This window comes from Microcaecilia unicolor, chromosome 11, assembly GCF_901765095.1.
Source record: "Microcaecilia unicolor chromosome 11, aMicUni1.1, whole genome shotgun sequence".
Taxonomy (NCBI): domain Eukaryota; kingdom Metazoa; phylum Chordata; class Amphibia; order Gymnophiona; family Siphonopidae; genus Microcaecilia; species Microcaecilia unicolor.
Window position 1 is genome coordinate 205,901,161 of NC_044041.1, and position 19,181 is coordinate 205,920,341.

The window sequence follows — 19,181 nt, forward strand, 5'->3', positions numbered from 1 at the left end:
TAACCGTGCCAAGGGCTGGTTTCAATGTAATGTCTTAAAATGTCGCGTCCTTGAAAACCACTTTGATTTCCAAACTTTAAATACCTTATTCCCCGGTGCTCAACACACTGCGCGGCTTCTCTTCCTGTCTCTATTTCTCTTTTGCACGGGGATTTCTGCTTTGAAGCCCTCCCTCCCCACGAAAAGTCCCGTCTCCCTCTAGCCTGTCCTGAATCTGAAGGTGTCTCAATATCCGCTTCTTTCTGTAACGCGCGACTCTCGGGGCTGCGCTAGAAAGGAAACTTGCTTAATAAGTCAGTTAATTATTGCTGCAGGGTTGGGGGGGGGGGGGTTAAGGCGCTATATAAGGAGTGTCTGGAAGTTAGTGCCCAGCCCCAGTCAGTGAGCTCACTCAGGGCTGCCCCGCCATCCACAGACGGAGCACTTGCAGGTAAGGCGCGCATCCTGGACGATTCTGTTACCCTTTGGTTTTCGGAGATTTCAAAGTGGCGCATTAACCCCTCTTCTCCCTGGAAAACAGGTCGCCACCAGGACTGAGCTTTGTTGGAGGTCCCTCGCTGCTGCTGCATCTGCCCCTCAGGCACGGAAGCTCTGTCTTCAGCCAGGTATCATCAGGGACTCCTTTCGGTCTCTGCAGTGCTGTCTGGGCTGGTTTCTCGGGGTGGGGTGGGGTGGGGTGGGGTGGGTGGGAGTGGAGCGCCCAGAGATTATCTGAGACATGTTTAATCAGGCTCCGGTGCAGGAATGTGGCTGTTCCCTCTGCAGGGCTGGGGCACACTTCCCGCCCGAGCTGGGATGTACTGGATGGGTCTAGATCTACCCCTGGTGGGGGGGTTCTTAGAAGAGCTCACTCCTCCCTGTCTCTTTACGAGAGACACAGATGTAGCTTCAACCATCACCCTTTTAATTCTAAGGGTATTATTTAATTAAAACAAATTCTACAGACCCTCCTGCTACTACTTAGCATTTCTATAGCGCTACTAGACGTACACAGCGCTGTACACTGCACACGTAAGAGACAGTCCCTGCACCAGAGCTTACAATCAAATCTGGACAAACAAACAGGGAAATGATAAGGAAATTACTTATGGGTACTGAACAGGTGAATAGGGGTTAAAGCAGCTTCAAAAAGGTGGGCTTTTAGCTTAGATTTGAAGACGGCCAGAGATGGAGCTTGACGGACCGGCTCAGGAAGTCTATTCCAGGCATATGGTGCAGCAAGATAAAAGGAATGGAGTCTGGAGTTAGTGGAGGAGAAGGGTGCAGATAAGAGAGATTTACCCAGTGAACTGAGTTCCCAAGGACACAGACCCCAGACCCTTTTGAATAAAGTCCTGTGGGGGGAGGGGGCTGAGGGTCCATTCCACAGGCAGCAGAGAAGGGTAATCTTTTAAAACCTGTTCCAGGGAGCTCAGCTGTGAAATAGGCTTGGTTACTTGAAATTTAGGAGCGGGAAAGATTATCAATAGAAATCAAACAAAATAAAACATGGAAAAGAAAATAAGATGATACCTTTTTTATTGAACATAGCTTAATACACTTCTTAATTAGCTTTCGAAGGTTGCCCTTCTTCGTCAGATTGGAAATAAGCAAATGTGGTAGCAGATAGTATATATAAGAGAAACATCAAAGCATTACTTTGACAGTCTGACAGAGTGGGAGGGTGGGGGTATGCATGGGGACATCAAAGCTAATCAAGAAATGTATTATGTCCAATAGAAAAGGTATCATCTTATTTTCTTTTCCATGTTTTATTTTGTTTGATTCCTATTGATAACCTTTAAGAGTGGACTAACACGGCTACCACACCTCTCTACTCAGCGATAATGGAAACCAAGGATGCCCATCTCAGAAATGACCAAATGCAAGCCCTTTGGTCATGGGAGGAGCCAGCATTCATAGTGCACTGGTCCCCCTGACATGCCAGGACACCAACCGGGCACCCTAGGGGGCACTGCAGTGGACTTCAGAAAAAGCTCCCTTACCTTGTGTGCTGAGCCCCCCCAAAACCCACTACCCACAACTCTACACCACTACCATAGCCCTTATGGGTGAAGGGAGCACCTAGATGTGGGTACACTGGGTTTCTGGTGGGTTTTGGAGGGCTCGCTGTTTCCTCCACAAATGTAACAGGTGGAGGGGATGGGCCTGGGTCCGCCTGCCTGAAGTGCACTGCACCCACTAAAACTGCTCCAGGGACCTGCATACTGCTGTCACAGACCTGAGTATGACATCTGAGGCTGGCAAAAAATATTTTTAAAGATATTTTTTGAGGGGGGAGGGGGTTTGTGACAACTAAGGGAGTAAGGGGAGGTCATCCCCGATTCCGATAGTCATCTGGTCGTAAGAAAAACAGGACCAGGTAAAGTCGTCCAAGTGCTCATCAGGGACGCCCTTTTTTTTCCATTGTGGGTTGAGGACGTCCATGTGTTAGGCACGCCCAAGTCCCACCTTCGCTACGCCTCCGATACACCCCCTTGAACTTTGGCCGTCCCTGCGACGGAAAGCAGTTGGGGATGTCCAAAATTGGCTTTCGATTATACCAATTTGGACGGCCCTGTGAGAAGGACGCCCATCTTTTGATTTGTGTCGAAAGATGGGCGTCCTTCTCTTTCGAAAATGAGCCTGAGAGTGGTACCAGCGCCCGAGTAGCTAACTGGACATGTCGGACCACGTACAAAGCGGCCCTAGCTATGCAGGTGAGGCACTGAGTATCAGCCACACCCAAATATCTGACTCTAATGTAACCAGTGGCAGGTCAGTGTTTAGAGAAACAGTAACCACCAGCCCCGACCTGAGAAAGTAGAGTTTAAGTGACTTGCTCACAATCACAAGGAGCCACAGTGGGATTTGAACCCTGGCTCCAGCCTGCTGCTCTAAGCATTACACTACTGTTACTATTTTGCAGTCTAAATAATTAGCATGGACTGGCAGATTTTACATGAGAATGTCAATTTCTGTTACTATTGTAATTTCCTGGATATGTCCAGCTTCTTCTGAATTTGTATGCCACTTAGAATGCAAGGTGTTAGCGCAATACATAAGTTACACTGTTAATGTTAATGTGTGCTTAAAGGGGATGGTCCCCAAGACATAGGTAGGTCAAGGGAGCAAATAGCATTTTCAACTCTACTCATATTTTGTATGGAAAATGCAATTGCAAAATTCCAGCAAGTTTCTGAAATTTTAGAAAAATTACTAAGTAATTGCAAGAAAAATGCAAGAAAATATATCATTTATTTCGGTACATTTATACCGCATTATCCCACAAGAGCGGGCTCAATGTGGCTTACAATGTTACAAAATTTTACAAAAGGGTACAGTTCAGGGAGGGCACAGATCAAGGGGAGTGGCAAGATCATGCGGAAAAGACTAGGGAGCATGGCAAGGTTGACGTAATCGGTGGTGAGGCGGGTACAGGCGAGTGGAGTTGAACGGGTAGGTGTGAAGCGTCTGTTCACGCTTTCCAAAAATACTAGGACTAGGGGGCATGCGATGAAGCTACAATGTAGTAAATTTAAAACGAATCGGAGAAAATTTGTCTTCACTCAACGTGTAATTAAACTCTGGAATTCGTTGCCAGAGAATGTGGTAAAGGTGGTTAGCTTAGCGGAGTTTAAAAAAGGGTTGGACGGCTTCCTAAAGGAAAAGTTCATAGATCGTTATTAAAAGGACTTGGGGAAAATGTGATCTCTAAGGAAAATGTTGGCTGTGTGTCGGGACCTCCATGCACACAGAAATGGGGGGCAGTGCTCAGCATGTTCCTTTCTACTGCAGGTTTGTGGCTCTGTGGAAAGCAGGAATGAACAGCTTCCTCCTCGCGCTGACACTGGCAGTGAGTGACGTTCTCTGCACCTATGGGGTTCGCACCAGGCGGGAAGCAGCACCAGGGCTGCACATACGAGGAATCCGAGATTCTGGTGGTGCCTACTGCCAGAAGCAAGGTTATTGCTGCACAGACAGGGAAGATAACTGTACAGTGCCCTACCTGGATACCATCTGTTACTGCGATTCGTTCTGCGACCGCACAGTCTCTGACTGTTGTCCCGACTACTGGACGCACTGCCAGGGCATTGAACCCCCTGGTCACATCCATAGAGGTAGGTTCTCTGCCAAGGTCTCTGCCACACTTCCTCTGTTGCAGGAGGCCAGATATAATAGCAGCCTATGGCACGGATGAGAAGGGGACAGGGCTCTTGGGAGGGGCAGAGGTCGGGGCTATATCCACAGGCATTTTGTGTTCTCATAATTCAGTCACTGAACCATGAGGTGCATGTTCTGTCCTGGGGATAGGGGGAGCTGCTTCTAGCCACATTTAAGTATACGTCAGTGTAACTGGCCTCGTAGCTCAATGCAGAACTGAGTGCTGAGCCAACCCTGAGTCCTGGTGATTCACTGAACTCCGGGCATTACTGGTGTCGCTGGGTAATGCTGGAACAGGGGTGTCAGTGGATGAGCTGATACTGGGGTAACGCAGGTACAGTGGTGCTGTCAGTGGGTGAGCATTGATAATACTTGGTATCGGGACTGATAGGACATATCAAAGTGGTATTACTGGGTTGTTCTCTTAGGGTTGTGATTACTGAAGCTGTTTTTGTTGTGTCTTTCTAGGATGTGTCCGGCAGGGAAGAAAATACCCCTCAGGGGCAACATATCAAGACAACTGCAATCTATGGTGAGTATACACTTGCCCATGGTTCTTACACTGAAGAGCTGACAGTCTGTGTGCTAGGAAGCTGTAAGTAGGCATTGGAGATGAGCATGGGATCCAGGGCAGCTGGAAATTAGTTATCCTGAGCTGCAGTGAATGTGTGGAAGGGAATGGGTTGCTTTTTCCTACTAGTCAGTTCTAGGCCTGACCCCTGAATACCGAGTGTGTCCTGGATGGCTTCCCCATGCACCTACCTGACACATTCAGACAGTGAGAAAACCTCAGTTTATTCTGCATCTTCTCTGGATTTCTTTGTGTCCTAGCAGGGACGGTGGGAAGCTGGAATGGAGAACAAAACTGAGAATGTTATAATGCCTTTGTATCGCTCCATGGTGTGACCACACCTCAAATATTGTGTTCAATTCTGGTCACCGCATCTCAAAAAAAGATATAGTGGAATTAGAAAAGTTACAAAGAAGGGCAACGAAAATGATAAAGGGGATGGGACAACTTCCTTATGAGGAAAGGCTAAAGCGGTTAGGGCTCTTCAGCTTATAAAAAAGACAGCTGAGGGGAGATATGATAGAGGTCTATAAAATGAGTGGCGTGGAACAGATAGACGTGAATTGCTCATTTACTCTTTCAAAGAATACTAGGACTAGGGGGCACACAATGAAGCTACAAAGTAGTAAAACAAACTGGAGAAAATATTTATTCACTCAACGTGTAATTAAACTCTGGCAATCATTGCCAGAGAATGTGGTGAAAGCAGTTAGCTTAGCGGGGTTTAAAAAAGGTTTGGATATCTTTCTAAGACAAAAGTCCATAAGGCGTTATTAAAATGGACTTGGGAAAATCCACTGCTTATTTCTAGGATAAGTAGCATAAAATCTGTTTTACTGTTTTGGGATCTTGCCAGGTACTTGTGACCTGGATTGGCCACTGTTGGAAACAGGATACTGGGCTTGATGGACCTTTGGTCTGTCCCAGTATGGCAATGCTTGTGTTCTTATGTTAGATGCCTGTTTTCCATGTAAATAGCCAAATGCATATTCAGTCGTACCATTGTAGTAAAGCCCCTGTCTTTATGTAAAACAGGATTTTACACATGGAAAGGGTATTTTAAAATTATCCCTAAATTAAGCAGGTGGTTGGAGTTGATGGAGAGAAGTGTCCAGATGTGCATTGCTGTGCTGTTTTTGGTCATGGTGTCCAGATGTGTAGCGCTGTGCTGTTTTCAGTATACTAGATAGGATTTGTTTGTGAGAGCGGTATGGGAGGCATGGCGTTTATTGGGTAGAATGTGCCCCATTGATCTGTAATGGATAAAGAGCTTTGTGGTGATAAGTTCATTCCAAGCCTTGAGCCCAAAAACGTCAGCTCTTGTCTGTCCCAGTGAGCTCGCTCCAAGCTCTCTGCTGCTTTCAGGGAGGCCTTTGATAAGAAATGTTGGCAGTCAGACAACTCTGTGTGCAATAGGGGAATCATGACAAGAAGCCTCTGTCTGGCCTTAGTGTTCTCTGCAATTTTCCATTCTCCTACAGCAGGGCAAGGAGCCAGGGAGTGAATCCCAGGCCTGTCCCAGTGATCTCACTGCCACCCGGCCTCTTCCCTCATTTGCTGATGGAAGCTTCAGTGTAACAGGAAGTGATTTGAAGGTTCCATATGCAACATTGTATCCTGGGGTTTTGGCAGGTGTTTTTATGGATACAATTTTATGTATCTGATTGTTGGTCAGAAAGGTGGAAAGTTAAAACAAATAACAGTAACCCACTTTGATAACGGTATCCCTAAATTAAGATGTGCTATTTTACTAGTAATGCATGCTGTGTTAGTAGAGGTCCCATTTTATGTAATGAGGCTTAGTTACTAATAACTGTGATTAACTAACAGTAAAAAAAAAAAATACATCTTAACGGGAGTCCATGTCAATAACACCCCCCTTTAATTAACAAAAAAAAAACAGTCTCTAGAAATGGAAATCACTGCTGAATGTAATTCGAGTGAGCTAAGTCTAGGACAATCCAGCCATTGTGACATCACTGATGAGGTTGGCTGTTATTGGTAGAATGAGGCATTATGACATCACAATATCAGTTCTGGATAAATCACTGCTATATGTAATAAAAGTGAGCCAAGTATAGGACAATCAAGCCATTGTGACATCACTGATGAGGTTGGCTCTTATTGGTGGATTGAGGCACGATGACATCACAATATGAGCTCTGGTTATCAGAGACTGAAGCTCTTCACATGAAAGGGAAGTTATTAATGTGGGCTACTGTTAAGATGTGTTATTTTACCACTAATTCAGGCTATTTTAGCACAGGAACTATTTTATGTAATAATTGGGATTAACATTAAAATATCACATCTTAACAGTAGCTCACACTACTGACTATGGGCCCGATGTTCAAAGTGATTAGTCAGCTCTGCTGTCTGGTTAAATTGCTTGGTTGAGGCTAGCGGCTAAAATCCAGTGGCACTTAATCGGCTAACAAACTCAAAGCTGGTTATGTTGGGACGTTCCAGGGGCGGAGTCAGCACTTGGCCACTTAACTGCTTAAGCAGCCAAGTTTGCCACATAAATATCTGTCCTGTTTTTATGTGCTAACCCCCGGCTTAATATCGACTTCAGTGGCTGTGTCAGCCGGCTTAAAAATAACTGGATATTAAAAGCGGAAGCCAGCTTTGAATATCCAAGAATAACACCATTGGTGGTGAGCAAAATATCAGACCCTATGCCTCTTAGTCTTATAGACACAAGCTGGAACAAGGACTGGGGGGGGGGGGGGGGGGGGGAGGAAGAATGTTTCTGCCCTCCGTCTTCCTGGAAGGGAATGGGTTAAGATCTGCACTACCAGGGACCTGTCACAGCTCAGCTCCTTACAAGGAATTAAAAGACTGCAAATCATGGCATTCCCACTGACTGAGTTTATCCCGGGAGAGGGAGAGATCTGAGCCCCCCCCCCCCAGGCTGAGAGCCTAGGGGGAACCTGTCTGTAGTACAGGACAGGGGAAGGGTGGACCTCACTGCACTAGTGGGAACTTTCACTGTCAGTGGTGACTTTCTTTATTCCACATTCCATAGTTCCTGAGGAATTCAGTCCAAGGATAGGTTGTCCTTGGGTCCTGCTGAGATATTTGATGACTCAGGTTATAGTTGTGCAGTCGTGTGTGCTGGGGGCGTGTTTTGCTTTTAGTGGACAGCAGTTTGCTCACTGGACCTGTGTGTGTTATTGGTACAGAGATTCAGTGCGTACACACTTTGCTGTGTGTTTGTGTGACTTGTGATGCAAAAGTGGAGGAAGTGACTAAAGAGACTGTGCCAGGCTGGACGGAAAAGATAAGTTGCACAATGACATAGAGTTTTTCATCTGCATTAACATAGCTACCTAGTAAATGACAGCAGATAAAGGCCCGCATGGTCCATCCAGGCTGCTCAACAGAGTCCAGAGCTGCACTTGCATTCAACATCACAAAAGTATTTTATATGAAAAAATGGGAGGTTTTTGCCCCTGCTGGAGAAGCTTCACAGTCAGTAGCATCTCGGCTGTGGTTTTCTGTTTGAAGTCTTTTCCTCCATCATTAACAACGCATGTGGTTCTAATATAAAATTTATGTAATCTCAGGTAACCCTTTTCTTATTCTGCCTGTTCCCTTCTTTTTCTTAACTCTGATATTTAGTACCTGCAGCGGTGCTGGGCACTGGGATTGTGAGCAGCATGCCTGTCTGATACAGCAAGACATGATTCATGCCGTCAACCATGGGAACTATGGGTAAGCACTTAATTTCTTCTCTTTGATGTCTGATATGACGGAGCTCCCAGGAACGTCTTCCCCCTACAGTCAACTGTAAAAGAATGAATTTGAACAAGGGGTGGGGTGGGAGGGAACTGTGCTTTTAAAGGACCATATTCTGATGAGCACAGGACATCAATTTGAAAGAATTCTGTACTGGCGATACGTTCCATCCTGTTTCTGTGGGGAGCCCTGGGCAGTGGTTGGGGGGATTCTTTAATCCTGTATTCTTCTGTGTGTCATCATAGGTGGAAGGCGGGGAACTACAGCCAGTTCTGGGGCATGACCTTGGATGAAGGGATCCGGTATAGATTGGGGACCAGCAAGCCGTCCACCACAGTGATGAACATGAATGAGCTGCATGTGAGTTCCAGCAACGCATTGATTGTGGAGGGAGTAGAACTCTGGGAAACTATACGCAACATAAACAGACACCAGTTATAATGTGCAGTCACACTGTGCTCCAGTACCCCCACCCCCCATACACAAAAGTCATGATTTAACTGACATCTGAGAGACAAAGGGTTCAAGGGCAATGTGTTTGTACTGAAGGAGTTCAGTGCACGAAGTGGCAGACTCGGAAGGGAGGGGTTAAGCGCAGGAGGGTGACTGGGGTTCAGAAGGGAGGGGTTAAGTGCAGAAGGGAGGGGTTAAGCGCAGGAGGGTGACGGGTTCAGAAGGGAGAGGTTAAGTGCAGGAGGGTGAATGTGCTTTAGAAGTGAGGGTTAAGCGCAGGAGGGTGACTGGGGTTCAGAAGGGAGGGGTTAAGCGCAGGAGGGTGACGGGTTCAGAAGGGAGAGGTTAAGTGCAGGAGGGTGAATGTGCTTTAGAAGTGAGGGTTAAGCGCAGGAGGGTGACTGGGGTTCAGAAGGGAGGGGTTAAGCGCAGGAGGGTGAATGTGCTTTAGAAGTGAGGGTTAAGCGCAGGAGGGTGACTGGGGTTCAGAAGGGAGGGGTTAAGCGCAGGAGGGTGACGGGGTTCAGAAGGGAGAGGTTAAGTGCAGGAGGGTGAATGTGCTTTAGAAGTGAGGGTTAAGCGCAGGAGGGTGACTGGGGTTCAGAAGGGAGGGGTTAAGGGCAGGAAGTTCTGAGCTCCTGGAGTGAGACATGTAGAATTCAGCCTCTGTTTTCCACCCTGTTTCTTCCTTGAGCTGTGTTTGTTCATGTTTTACTTGAGCGGACAATCAGCTAACCACCGTTCATTTATCTCACGCTTCCCAACAGGAAATCCAGCCTGTCACTCTCCAGCCTTGGTCTATTTATCTGTGAAGTATTTCCCCCTTCCTATCAGTGTGTGACTCATGCTTGGGCTGGGGAGGGGATAAGGGGAGAGAGAGGACAGGAGAGCAGGGAGGGTGAAGGGAAAAGACTTGGAGAAAGGCTCCTGTTCTTGGAATGCAGGGGTTGCACTGGCTCTCAGAAACAGCTAAACAATCACCAGATATTTATAAAAATCCACCTTAATTTGTCCTTAGGAAGTCTGCTAAATCTGGGGACTTTCTGAACCCAAGGCTTGTGTCCTTGGCTTGATGCTTCTATTGTGTCTCAACAGGATACCGGGCAGAGACACCAATCTCTAGGATCAGCTGAAGTGGCTCTGTGTGAAGCTATAAATATTTGGGTTTATGGTGTAAGGAAAAGATGTGTTGGAACCGAGTGTGTGATCAGTGTGCAGGGTTATGTGCTGTAGCCCTGCCAATCGCACCTCACTCTTGTCCTGTTTTTTCCAGTGCTGACACTCCGCCTCCCTCACCATCACACAAACACACAGCCCTGGCAATGAAACTCACTCCTGTCCTGCAGCCCCTGCTATTCCAGTACAGAGACCCTGGCATGAAGTTCTGCCGATGACCCTCATACACAGCTCTGCCAATACACCTCACTCCTGCCCTGCAGCCCCTGCTATTCTGCTAATGCACCCCCTGTTATTCCAGTACAGAAATCCTGTCCTAACCCTCTAAACTCTAAACCCTCTCCCCACAACAGAAACAAATACACAGCCCTGGCAACGAAGCTCACTCCTGTTCCACAATGCTGAGACTCTCCACCGCACACAGCTGTGTCAGAGTCCGTCTTGCCCTATAGCAATTCATATTCTAATACTAGGATCACCCAACACACAAACCCATGTATGTCACTACCAGTTACCTCGGTCCACATTTCATCTACACCTGCGATTTCATTGCAAGCAGTGTGCAGAAAGAAATGCACCCAAGGTAGCAGAACCCATGATAGAGGCTGCGTTACTCCCACTGGCAGCTGTCTGAAGGGTAATGGAAAGGCTGCGTCATCTCTGGTCAGTTTACATGGGAGATAATAACCTAGTAAATGATGATCCAACTTCGTGCCGGCTTCCACTCCTTCATGATCAAATACTGGCATCAGAAATAGAGCAGTCGGAATTTGCTACTGGACCAACCACAAATAGGCAACTAGATTTGATACAGTCTTGGAAGAGGATAGTGACATTCATTGGCAATACTTGAATTAAACCAACAATGTTGCAGTCACGTTACTCCAGATCAACCTGAAGATGTCGTCTTCTCCCCCTCTGAGTTACACTCCTACCACATTGACATGAATGTGGTATAAAATAAGCATATAGTATGTGTTGTTGATCTGCCCTTGCTATTTTCAGGTTACAAACCGTAGAAGCCTGCCCAGCACTGGCCTTACTTCCAACCTATTGAAGTTGCGATATAAGCAGCATTAAGTATTGGCTGGTGTAAAGGCTGCATCACCTCTTTTGGATTTATACAGAGGGTGATATAAGGCTGTCTTGACTCTGCTGGGTTTCCACGGAGGGTGGTGTGAGGGCTGTCTTGACTCTGTTGGGTTTACACGGAGGGTTGTGTGAGAGCTGTCTTGACTCTGTTGGGTTTTCACGGAGGGTGGTGTGAGGGCTGTCTTGACTCTGCTGGGTTTCCACGGAGGGTGGTGTGAGGGCTGTCTTGACTCTGCTGGGTTTCCACGGAGGGTGGTGTGAAGGCGATTCTGTTGGATTTACATGGAGGGTGGTGTGAGTGCTGTCTTGATTCTGTTGGGTTTACACGGAAGGTGGTGTGAAGGCGATTCTGTTGGGTTTCCACAGAGGGTGGTGTGAGGGCTGTCTTGACTCTGTTGGGTTTACACGGAGGGTTGTGTGAGAGCTGTCTTGACTCTGTTGGGTTTTCACGGAGGGTGGTGTGAGGGCTGTCTTGACTCTGCTGGGTTTCCACGGAGGGTGGTGTGAGGGCTGTCTTGACTCTGCTGGGTTTCCACGGAGGGTGGTGTGAAGGCGATTCTGTTGGATTTACATGGAGGGTGGTGTGAGTGCTGTCTTGATTCTGTTGGGTTTACACGGAAGGTGGTGTGAAGGCGATTCTGTTGGGTTTCCACAGAGGGTGGTGTGAGGGCTGTCTTGACTCTGTTGGGTTTACACGGAAGGTGGTGTGAAGGCGATTCTGTTGGATTTACATGGAGGGTGGTGTGAGTGCTGTCTTGATTCTGTTGGGTTTACACGGAAGGTGGTGTGAAGGCGATTCTGTTGGGTTTCCACAGAGGGTGGTGTGAGGGCTGTCTTGGTTCTGTTGGGTTTACACGGACAGTGGTGTGAAGGCGATTCTGTTGGATTTCCACGGAGGGTGGTGTGAGGGCTGTCTTGACTCTATTGGGTTTACACGGAAGGTGGTGTGAAGGCGATTCTGTTGGATTTCCACGGAGGGTGGTGTGAGGGCTGTCTTGATTCTGTTGGGTTTACACAGACGGTGGTGTGAGGGCTGTCTTGATTCTGTTTGGTTTCCACGGAGGGTGGTGTGAGGGCTGTCTTGACTCTGTTGGGTTTACACGGAAGGTGGTGTGAAGGCGATTCTGTTGGATTTACACGGAGGGTGGTGTGAGTGCTGTCTTGGTTCTGTTGGGTTTACACAGACGGTGGTGTGAGGGCTGTCTTGATTCTGTTGGGTTTCCACGGAGGGTGGTGTGAGGGCTGTCTTGACTCTGTTGGGTTTACACGGAAGGTGGTGTGAAGGCGATTCTGTTGGATTTACATGGAGGGTGGTGTGAGTGCTGTCTTGATTCTGTTGGGTTTACACGGACGGTGGTGTGAGGGCTGTCTTGACTCTGTTGGATTTACATGGAGGGTGGTGTGAGTGCTGTCTTGATTCTGTTGGGTTTACACGGACGGTGGTGTGAGGGCTGTCTTGACTCTGTTGGATTTACACGGAGGGTGGTGTGAGTGCTGTCTTGATTCTGTTGGGTTTACACGGACGGTGGTGTGAGGGCTGTCTTGACTCTGTTGGGTTTTCACGGAGGGTGGTGTGAGGGCTGTCTTGATTCTGTTGGGTTTACACGGAGGGTGGTGTGAGGGCTGTCTTGACTCTGTTGGGTTTACACGGAGGGTGGTGTGAGGGCTGTCTTGACTCTACTGGGTTTCCACGGAGGGTGGTGTGAGGGCTGTCTTGACTCTACTGGGTTTACATGGAGGGTGGTGTGAAGGCTAGGGTGTCTCTATAAGCAGCTGTATGGGGCATGATTATTGATTATCTTCCTTTCATTCTTTTTCAGGTGAATATGGCCAGCAATGAGATCCTCCCGACATCCTTTGATGCTGCAGCTAAGTGGCCTGGCATGATCCACGAACCCCTGGATCAGGGGAACTGTGCGGGCTCCTGGGCATTCTCCACTGCAGGTAATGCTTTTTGCTCTTGTAAATCCATTCATTCTTTCCCTTCAGTTCCATCTCAAATGCCTTCCAACTTCCTTTTTGCCATGATTTCCTGGGGGTGTGTATCAGCATAGACCTAAGCCTTTGGCTGTGCCCCCTTTCTCAGGACCATCAGGTAGTTGGGATGAGGAGGAAGGGTTTCTTTTCCCCATTAATACTGGATGTGAAAATGACCAGGACTTGGCCAACCTCAGTGTCTGACATCGGACTTTTTCTTGACAGCGGTTGCATCTGACAGGATCTCAATTCAGTCCATGGGTCACATGACCCCAGTGCTGTCGCCCCAGCATCTGCTCTCTTGTGACACACGGAATCAGCGAGGATGCAGTGGTGGAAGGGTGGATGGTGCCTGGTGGTACCTGCGGAGGAAAGGGTAAGTTGTCCATATCCAACGTCAAACGGAAGATGAAAGCTTCTGCAAGGCTGACACAGTTCAGGAGGAAGTTTTTTTTTTTTTCTAAATCTTTCTAAAGCTGAAGCTTTTGACTTTAGGAGTAAGAAATTATCTGAGATTTCCTTTTAAATCTCTAGTTACTTATCAGAATATTTCCTGTATTTTCATGGACCAGACCCATCTGGAAAAATGTATTTTGGATAATATTTCATGAGTTTAAACTCTTACAAAGCCCATAGCAAAAAAATTAAAGGAGGATTTAGTTATTTAACCAGGTACAATAAAAAGAGGAGAGGCGGGGCTGGAGGTTGGGAGGCAGGGATAGCGCTGGGCAGACTTATACGGTCTGTGCCAGAGCCGGTGGTTGGGAGGCGGGGCTGGTGGTTGGGAGGCGGGGCTAGTGCTGGGCAGACTTATATGGTCTGTGCCCTGAAGAGCACAGGTACAAATCAAAGTAGGGTATACACAAAAAGCAGCAAATATGAGTTATCTTGTTGGGCAGACTGGATGGACCGTGCAGGTCTTTTTCTGCCGTCATCTACTATGTTACTATATTGAATCTGCATGATTTGCTTGTATTTTTCTTAAATAATGAGCCTTTTGCAGTCTATAATGAGGACTTCACTTAGAGCTGGAATTGTTACCCTGTTTTTATTTTGTTGGATAACTGATCTATTTCTGAGTTTTCTGTGCTGGTTATGAACTAATACATTTCAATTAATGAATTAAGAAAAAAAGGTGAGAGCTTGTAATGGACCATGGTAATAACTTATCACTGACAGTAAAATATGTGCTTATTATATATTTCATTAGTATTATTATATCTCTGTTATTTTAGTGCTGTGAAATGTTTATTTTTGATCCTGTTTCATGGTAGTGCTATTATTAGGTTTCAATTTGCTGTTTTCAAGTTTACTTCATTTATTGTATTTATGATTATACTTGTTCATTTTACCATTGTTCTGTTATCAAAATTGTAAGTTTTATGTTAAACTGTATCTGCGGTTCACTGCCTTGGGTGAATCTCTTCATAAAGGCGGTTAATAAATCCCAAAACATTAAATTATGTGTGTGCTCAACACATGTAACAGACACAAGGAATGTGGAATTGGCATAAGTTTGCAACTTGTGAGCGGTTGCTCCACTCGTCTAGGCTTCTGGGTATCCCCCACTGATAACTTCCCTGCTTCATGTGAAGAGTTTCAGTCTGATAACCAGAGCTAATATTGTGATGTCATAGTGCCTCATTCCACCAATAAGAGCCAACCTCATCAGTGATGTCACAATGGCTTCATTGTCCTAGACTTTTATTACATATAGCAGTGATTTAGCCAGAGCTGATATTGTGATGTCATAATGCCTCATTCCACCAATAAGAGCCAACCTCATCAGTGATGTCACAATGGCTTCATTGTCCTAGACTTGGCTCACTTATATTACATACAGCAGTGATGTCACTTTCTAAAGGCATTTCTTTTTTTTTTTCTTTAATTAAGGGGTGGAGTTATCAATGTGGGATGCTGTTAAGATGTTGTTTTACTGTTAACCTCAGTTATTAGTAACTAAGTCTCGTTGCATAAAATGGTTCCTGTGCTAACATAGCATGAGTTACTGGTACAATAACCCATATTAACAGTAGCCCACATTATTATTATTATTATTTATTACATTTGTACCCCGCGCTTTCTCACACATGGCAGGCTCAATGCGGCTTACATAGTAACAATATAGAGAATTACATTGATAACTTCCACCCTTAGTGTAAAGAGTTTGTCTGGTAACCAGAGCTGATATTGTGATGTCATAATGCCTCATTCCACCAATAAGAGCCAACCTCATCAGTGATGTCACAATGGCTTGGTTTTCCTACACTTTTATTACATATAGCAGTGATTTAGCCAGAGCTGATATTGTGATGTCATAATGCCTCATTCCACCAATAAGAGCCAACCTCATCAGTGATGTCACAATGGCTTCATTGTCCTAGACTTGGCTCACTTATATTACATACAGCAGTGATGTCACTTTCTAAAGGCATTCTTTTTTTTTTTCTTTAATTAAGGGGTGGAGTTATCAATGTGGGATGCTGTTAAGATGTTGTTTTACTGTTAACCTCAGTTATTAGTAACTAAGTCTCGTTGCATAAAATGGGGCCTGTACTAAAATATCACAAGTTATTGGTAAAATATGAAGCCTTCACGGTAGCCCACGTTGATAACTATGCCTGTAAGAGTTTGAATGTGTTTTGATCCAAGCTTTAAATGAGTGAATGTTAAGATAAATTCTATTTGTATGTTATATATATATATATATATATATATATATATATATATATATATATATATATAGTAACATAGTAGATGACGGCAGAAAAAGACCTGCACGGTCCATCCAGTCTGACCAACAAGATAACTCATATTTGCTGCTTTTTGTGTATACCCTACTTTGATTTGTACCTGTGCTCTTCAGGGCACAGACCGTATAAGTCTGCCCCGCCTCCCAACCACCGGCTCTGGCACAGACCATACAAGTCTGTCCAGCACTATCCCCGCCTCCCAACCACCACATATAATTGATGTGGAAATGGCTAAGGTTGAAGCCTTGATGACTGCCATTACTGCTCACAAGTTTCAAACTTACACTAATACGGCCCTTCTTGTGTCTATCAGTAGGATGTCAAATCTACAATATCCGTCTGTCCATTTCTCCTTCCACACACAATAAATGTTCCAGTGAAATTCCTCATTCAAGCATCACATCTCCTGGTTGCATTCCTCAAAGACACTGTCAAGTATTTTAGACTATCAACAGACAGATGTTCACATCTGTGTCAAAAATGACAACTGAAGGGAAAGTTGCAGTGTGAGTGTGGTCATGTAGCCCAGGCTCTGGACCAGGCAGTGAGGCTGACTGTAATCTAAACCCCTTCAGCAGAGGACAGCAAACTGTACCAGCCTCTGCCTGAAGCCCATTCCTTCGTGGCTGCTGAACCTTGTCACTGATATGAAACTCCTAAACTTACTGTCTTTCAGAGAGCGAGGATCCAGCCATTATCGCACATCCTCAGATCTTTGCAGGTGCCTCTCTGCTCTTCTCCTCCATTTCTCTTCTGATCACATTATCTGTGTCTCCTCTCTATCCCCAGGGTTGTGACGGATGAGTGCTACCCATTTACTAGCCAGGAAAAAGACAAAGTTCCAGTCCAGAGTCCATGCATGATGCACAGCCGATCCACAGGACGTGGAAAGAGGCAGGCAACAGCTCGGTGTCCCAGCCCGCATGCCCGTTCCAATGAGATCTACCAGGCCACACCAGCCTATCGACTGGCACCCAGCGTACGTTCCAATAGTAGGGCATGCTAGGGGCATAGACTGATACCTGCTGTCATCCACCACTTTCACATCTACACAATGTTGTCCAGTACCCACCTTCCTCCCCTTCTCGCCATTGTCCTTTCTCAATGTCATAACAGAAAGGGAAGAAGCCTAGAAAGACACTGGCATCTGCCAGTCAGGGCTGGTATTAGGGGACAGCAAATAGGGCAATTTCCTTGGTTCCCGATGCCACAGGGGGGTCCCATGTTTTCCTCAAGCTGAAGGAGGCATAGCCTGCAGAAGGGTTTGGCACCCTTTCCACGGGGTTCTACCCTGGGCCTCTGAATGTCTAATTCCAGCCCTGCTGCCTGAGCTATGTTGGCAGAAAGCATTGTGGGTCTTAGTATTTGAATATGAGGACTGTGGACAGAGCTAAGTCTGTATGCTCTTTTGGAGGAAGAGGGGACTCTGCAGAAATGGATTTTAGTGGTCTTGCGGCAGATGAATGTAAAGTTGAGGACAGTCTACAGACTGAGGTTTTACATCAAACAAGGAGCATTTTGAACTGTGGTCTGGGTAATTTTGTTGGACTGTTGTACTGAATATTTGTATCCAATTTGATTTGGCTCTGAATACATTTATTCATATTCGACCAAATAGTTAAATATGCTATTCAGCACATCTGTAGGTGTAATGCCCTACATGTGGGGCTTCCTGGTAAAATTATCCAAAAGCTTCACATTGTGCAAAATTTGGCTGCCAGTTTAGTCACCCAGAATAGAAGAGGGGAAAGAGAGTGTTGGTATTTTGAAATTACTGCTTATGACATTTAGGGGCTCATTTTCAAAACAGAAAAACGTCCAAAAACTGGCAGAACGGGGAGATATGTTTTTCTCACAGAAAAACATCTAACGTGTAATCAAATAAGAAAAAAATTGTTCAAGTTTGTTAATCGCCGAAAAGAAAATATTCCCAGAAGGGGCATTTCATGGGCGTGACATAGGTGGAGTTACTTGATGATTGTTTTTTTGCCCCTAATGGATAGCAAAACCACTTCCTGGGGGTGGAAAGAAAAATGTCTGGAATTAGACCTGCTTTAAAAGCATCTAGGGTAAGGCCAAACCTGTCTTTAGACCCATTTGTGGTTTTGCTGAGTTGAAGTGGAGGTGGATGTGGTCATTTGAGAGAGAGAGAGAGTGGAGAGTTGCTGAGTACTTTGTCACTGCCTTCCTCGTCTTTCTGACCACCGACACCTTCCAGTCCATTCTAGCAGTCAATGCAGGCTTCACCCAGCCTTGCTCAGTTCCTCAATGCCTGCCTCGTCCACACCTCAGACTATATTACCTTTCCCACTACCGCCCAGGCACTCCAAAACAACATGGCTCAATTCTACACCAGAGACTGCTTTCCCTCATTGACTGCACACACGTTGCACTCAGACCCCCCTGGGCACACGAGAAGAAAATCTTTACACTCCATGAACATACAGGTTGTGTGTGATGCATAGGAGGACAAGTAGCCCTGTCTCTTCCACAGAGAAATTTAGTTCCCTTCTCAGAGACATAGCTGGGCACTGTTTAGAATGTTCCTCCACGTGCTGAGGTGCACGTTGTGCACATGGAGGGAATGTACTTCCATTGCTGTGGCTGTTTTTTTGACATGGGGACTAGTGCCGTCATTGCAGTGTATTTTCGATTGGCGGAAACATTTATCTTATCTCTGAACGTCTAAAAGGTTTTCGGTACGTCCTTTTTCAAAACATGTTTTATCTTTGAATATTTGTTTCTTCCCTTATGGACTTCAGTTTTTGAATGGTTTCCGAGAAACGTTTATTTCGCCATGTGGACATCATATCAAAAATGCCTGTCCACAGGCATTAAGGAATAACTCTCCAAAAAAGTTAAAAGAAATCCTGGAGGTGTGTATTCCATAGAGGGCACAGCTCTGTGGTACAACTAAACGGAGTCTCTGTGTAGTTAGGAAAGAGTTGGCCAAGGAGAAGTGGAAAAAGCATACATATAAAGTTATAGCTGCTGAGTGCCGGAAGTGGTTACCTGACAGGTTTCATACACACATAACATTTTGGTAACTTGCAAAGGTCTTAAGTGCTTTCTATTTCCATCTGAATCTCAGTAGAAAGAGTGTGAGGTAGAGTGTTCTGAGTCTTGCTTTATTGATTTAATTCTTGTTTTTTATTTGTCTTGAAATATTGTGTTTTACTGTTTGTACACCATCTTGAGTGTAATTCTTCCAAGGAGAGAGTATATAACTTTTTCTAAATATATCAATCAATATGTATGGCTGAGACTTTTCACAG

The 19,181-nt window shown here is 45.7% G+C and overlaps 1 protein-coding gene across 2 annotated transcripts in view; it reads left to right on the forward strand.

The window, feature by feature from the left end:
• Window positions 1–373: 373 nt before the first annotated feature.
• Window positions 374–19,181, forward strand: part of TINAGL1 (tubulointerstitial nephritis antigen like 1) — a 28,569-nt gene continuing 9,761 nt past the window's right edge. Inside the window, exons 1-9 of one of the 2 annotated variants that reach the window (XM_030217465.1) lie at window positions 384–430; window positions 521–605; window positions 3,778–4,100; window positions 4,612–4,675; window positions 8,339–8,431; window positions 8,701–8,815; window positions 12,997–13,120; window positions 13,379–13,529; window positions 16,696–16,885. In XM_030217465.1, coding sequence (XP_030073325.1) covers window positions 3,803–4,100; window positions 4,612–4,675; window positions 8,339–8,431; window positions 8,701–8,815; window positions 12,997–13,120; window positions 13,379–13,529; window positions 16,696–16,885 — 1,035 coding nt within the window. In that variant the 5' untranslated portion in view covers window positions 384–430; window positions 521–605; window positions 3,778–3,802. Of the gene's footprint in view, window positions 431–520; window positions 606–3,777; window positions 4,101–4,611; window positions 4,676–8,338; window positions 8,432–8,700; window positions 8,816–12,996; window positions 13,121–13,378; window positions 13,530–16,695; window positions 16,886–19,181 lie in introns of both variants that reach the window. The other variant, XM_030217466.1, reaches the window with a different exon arrangement.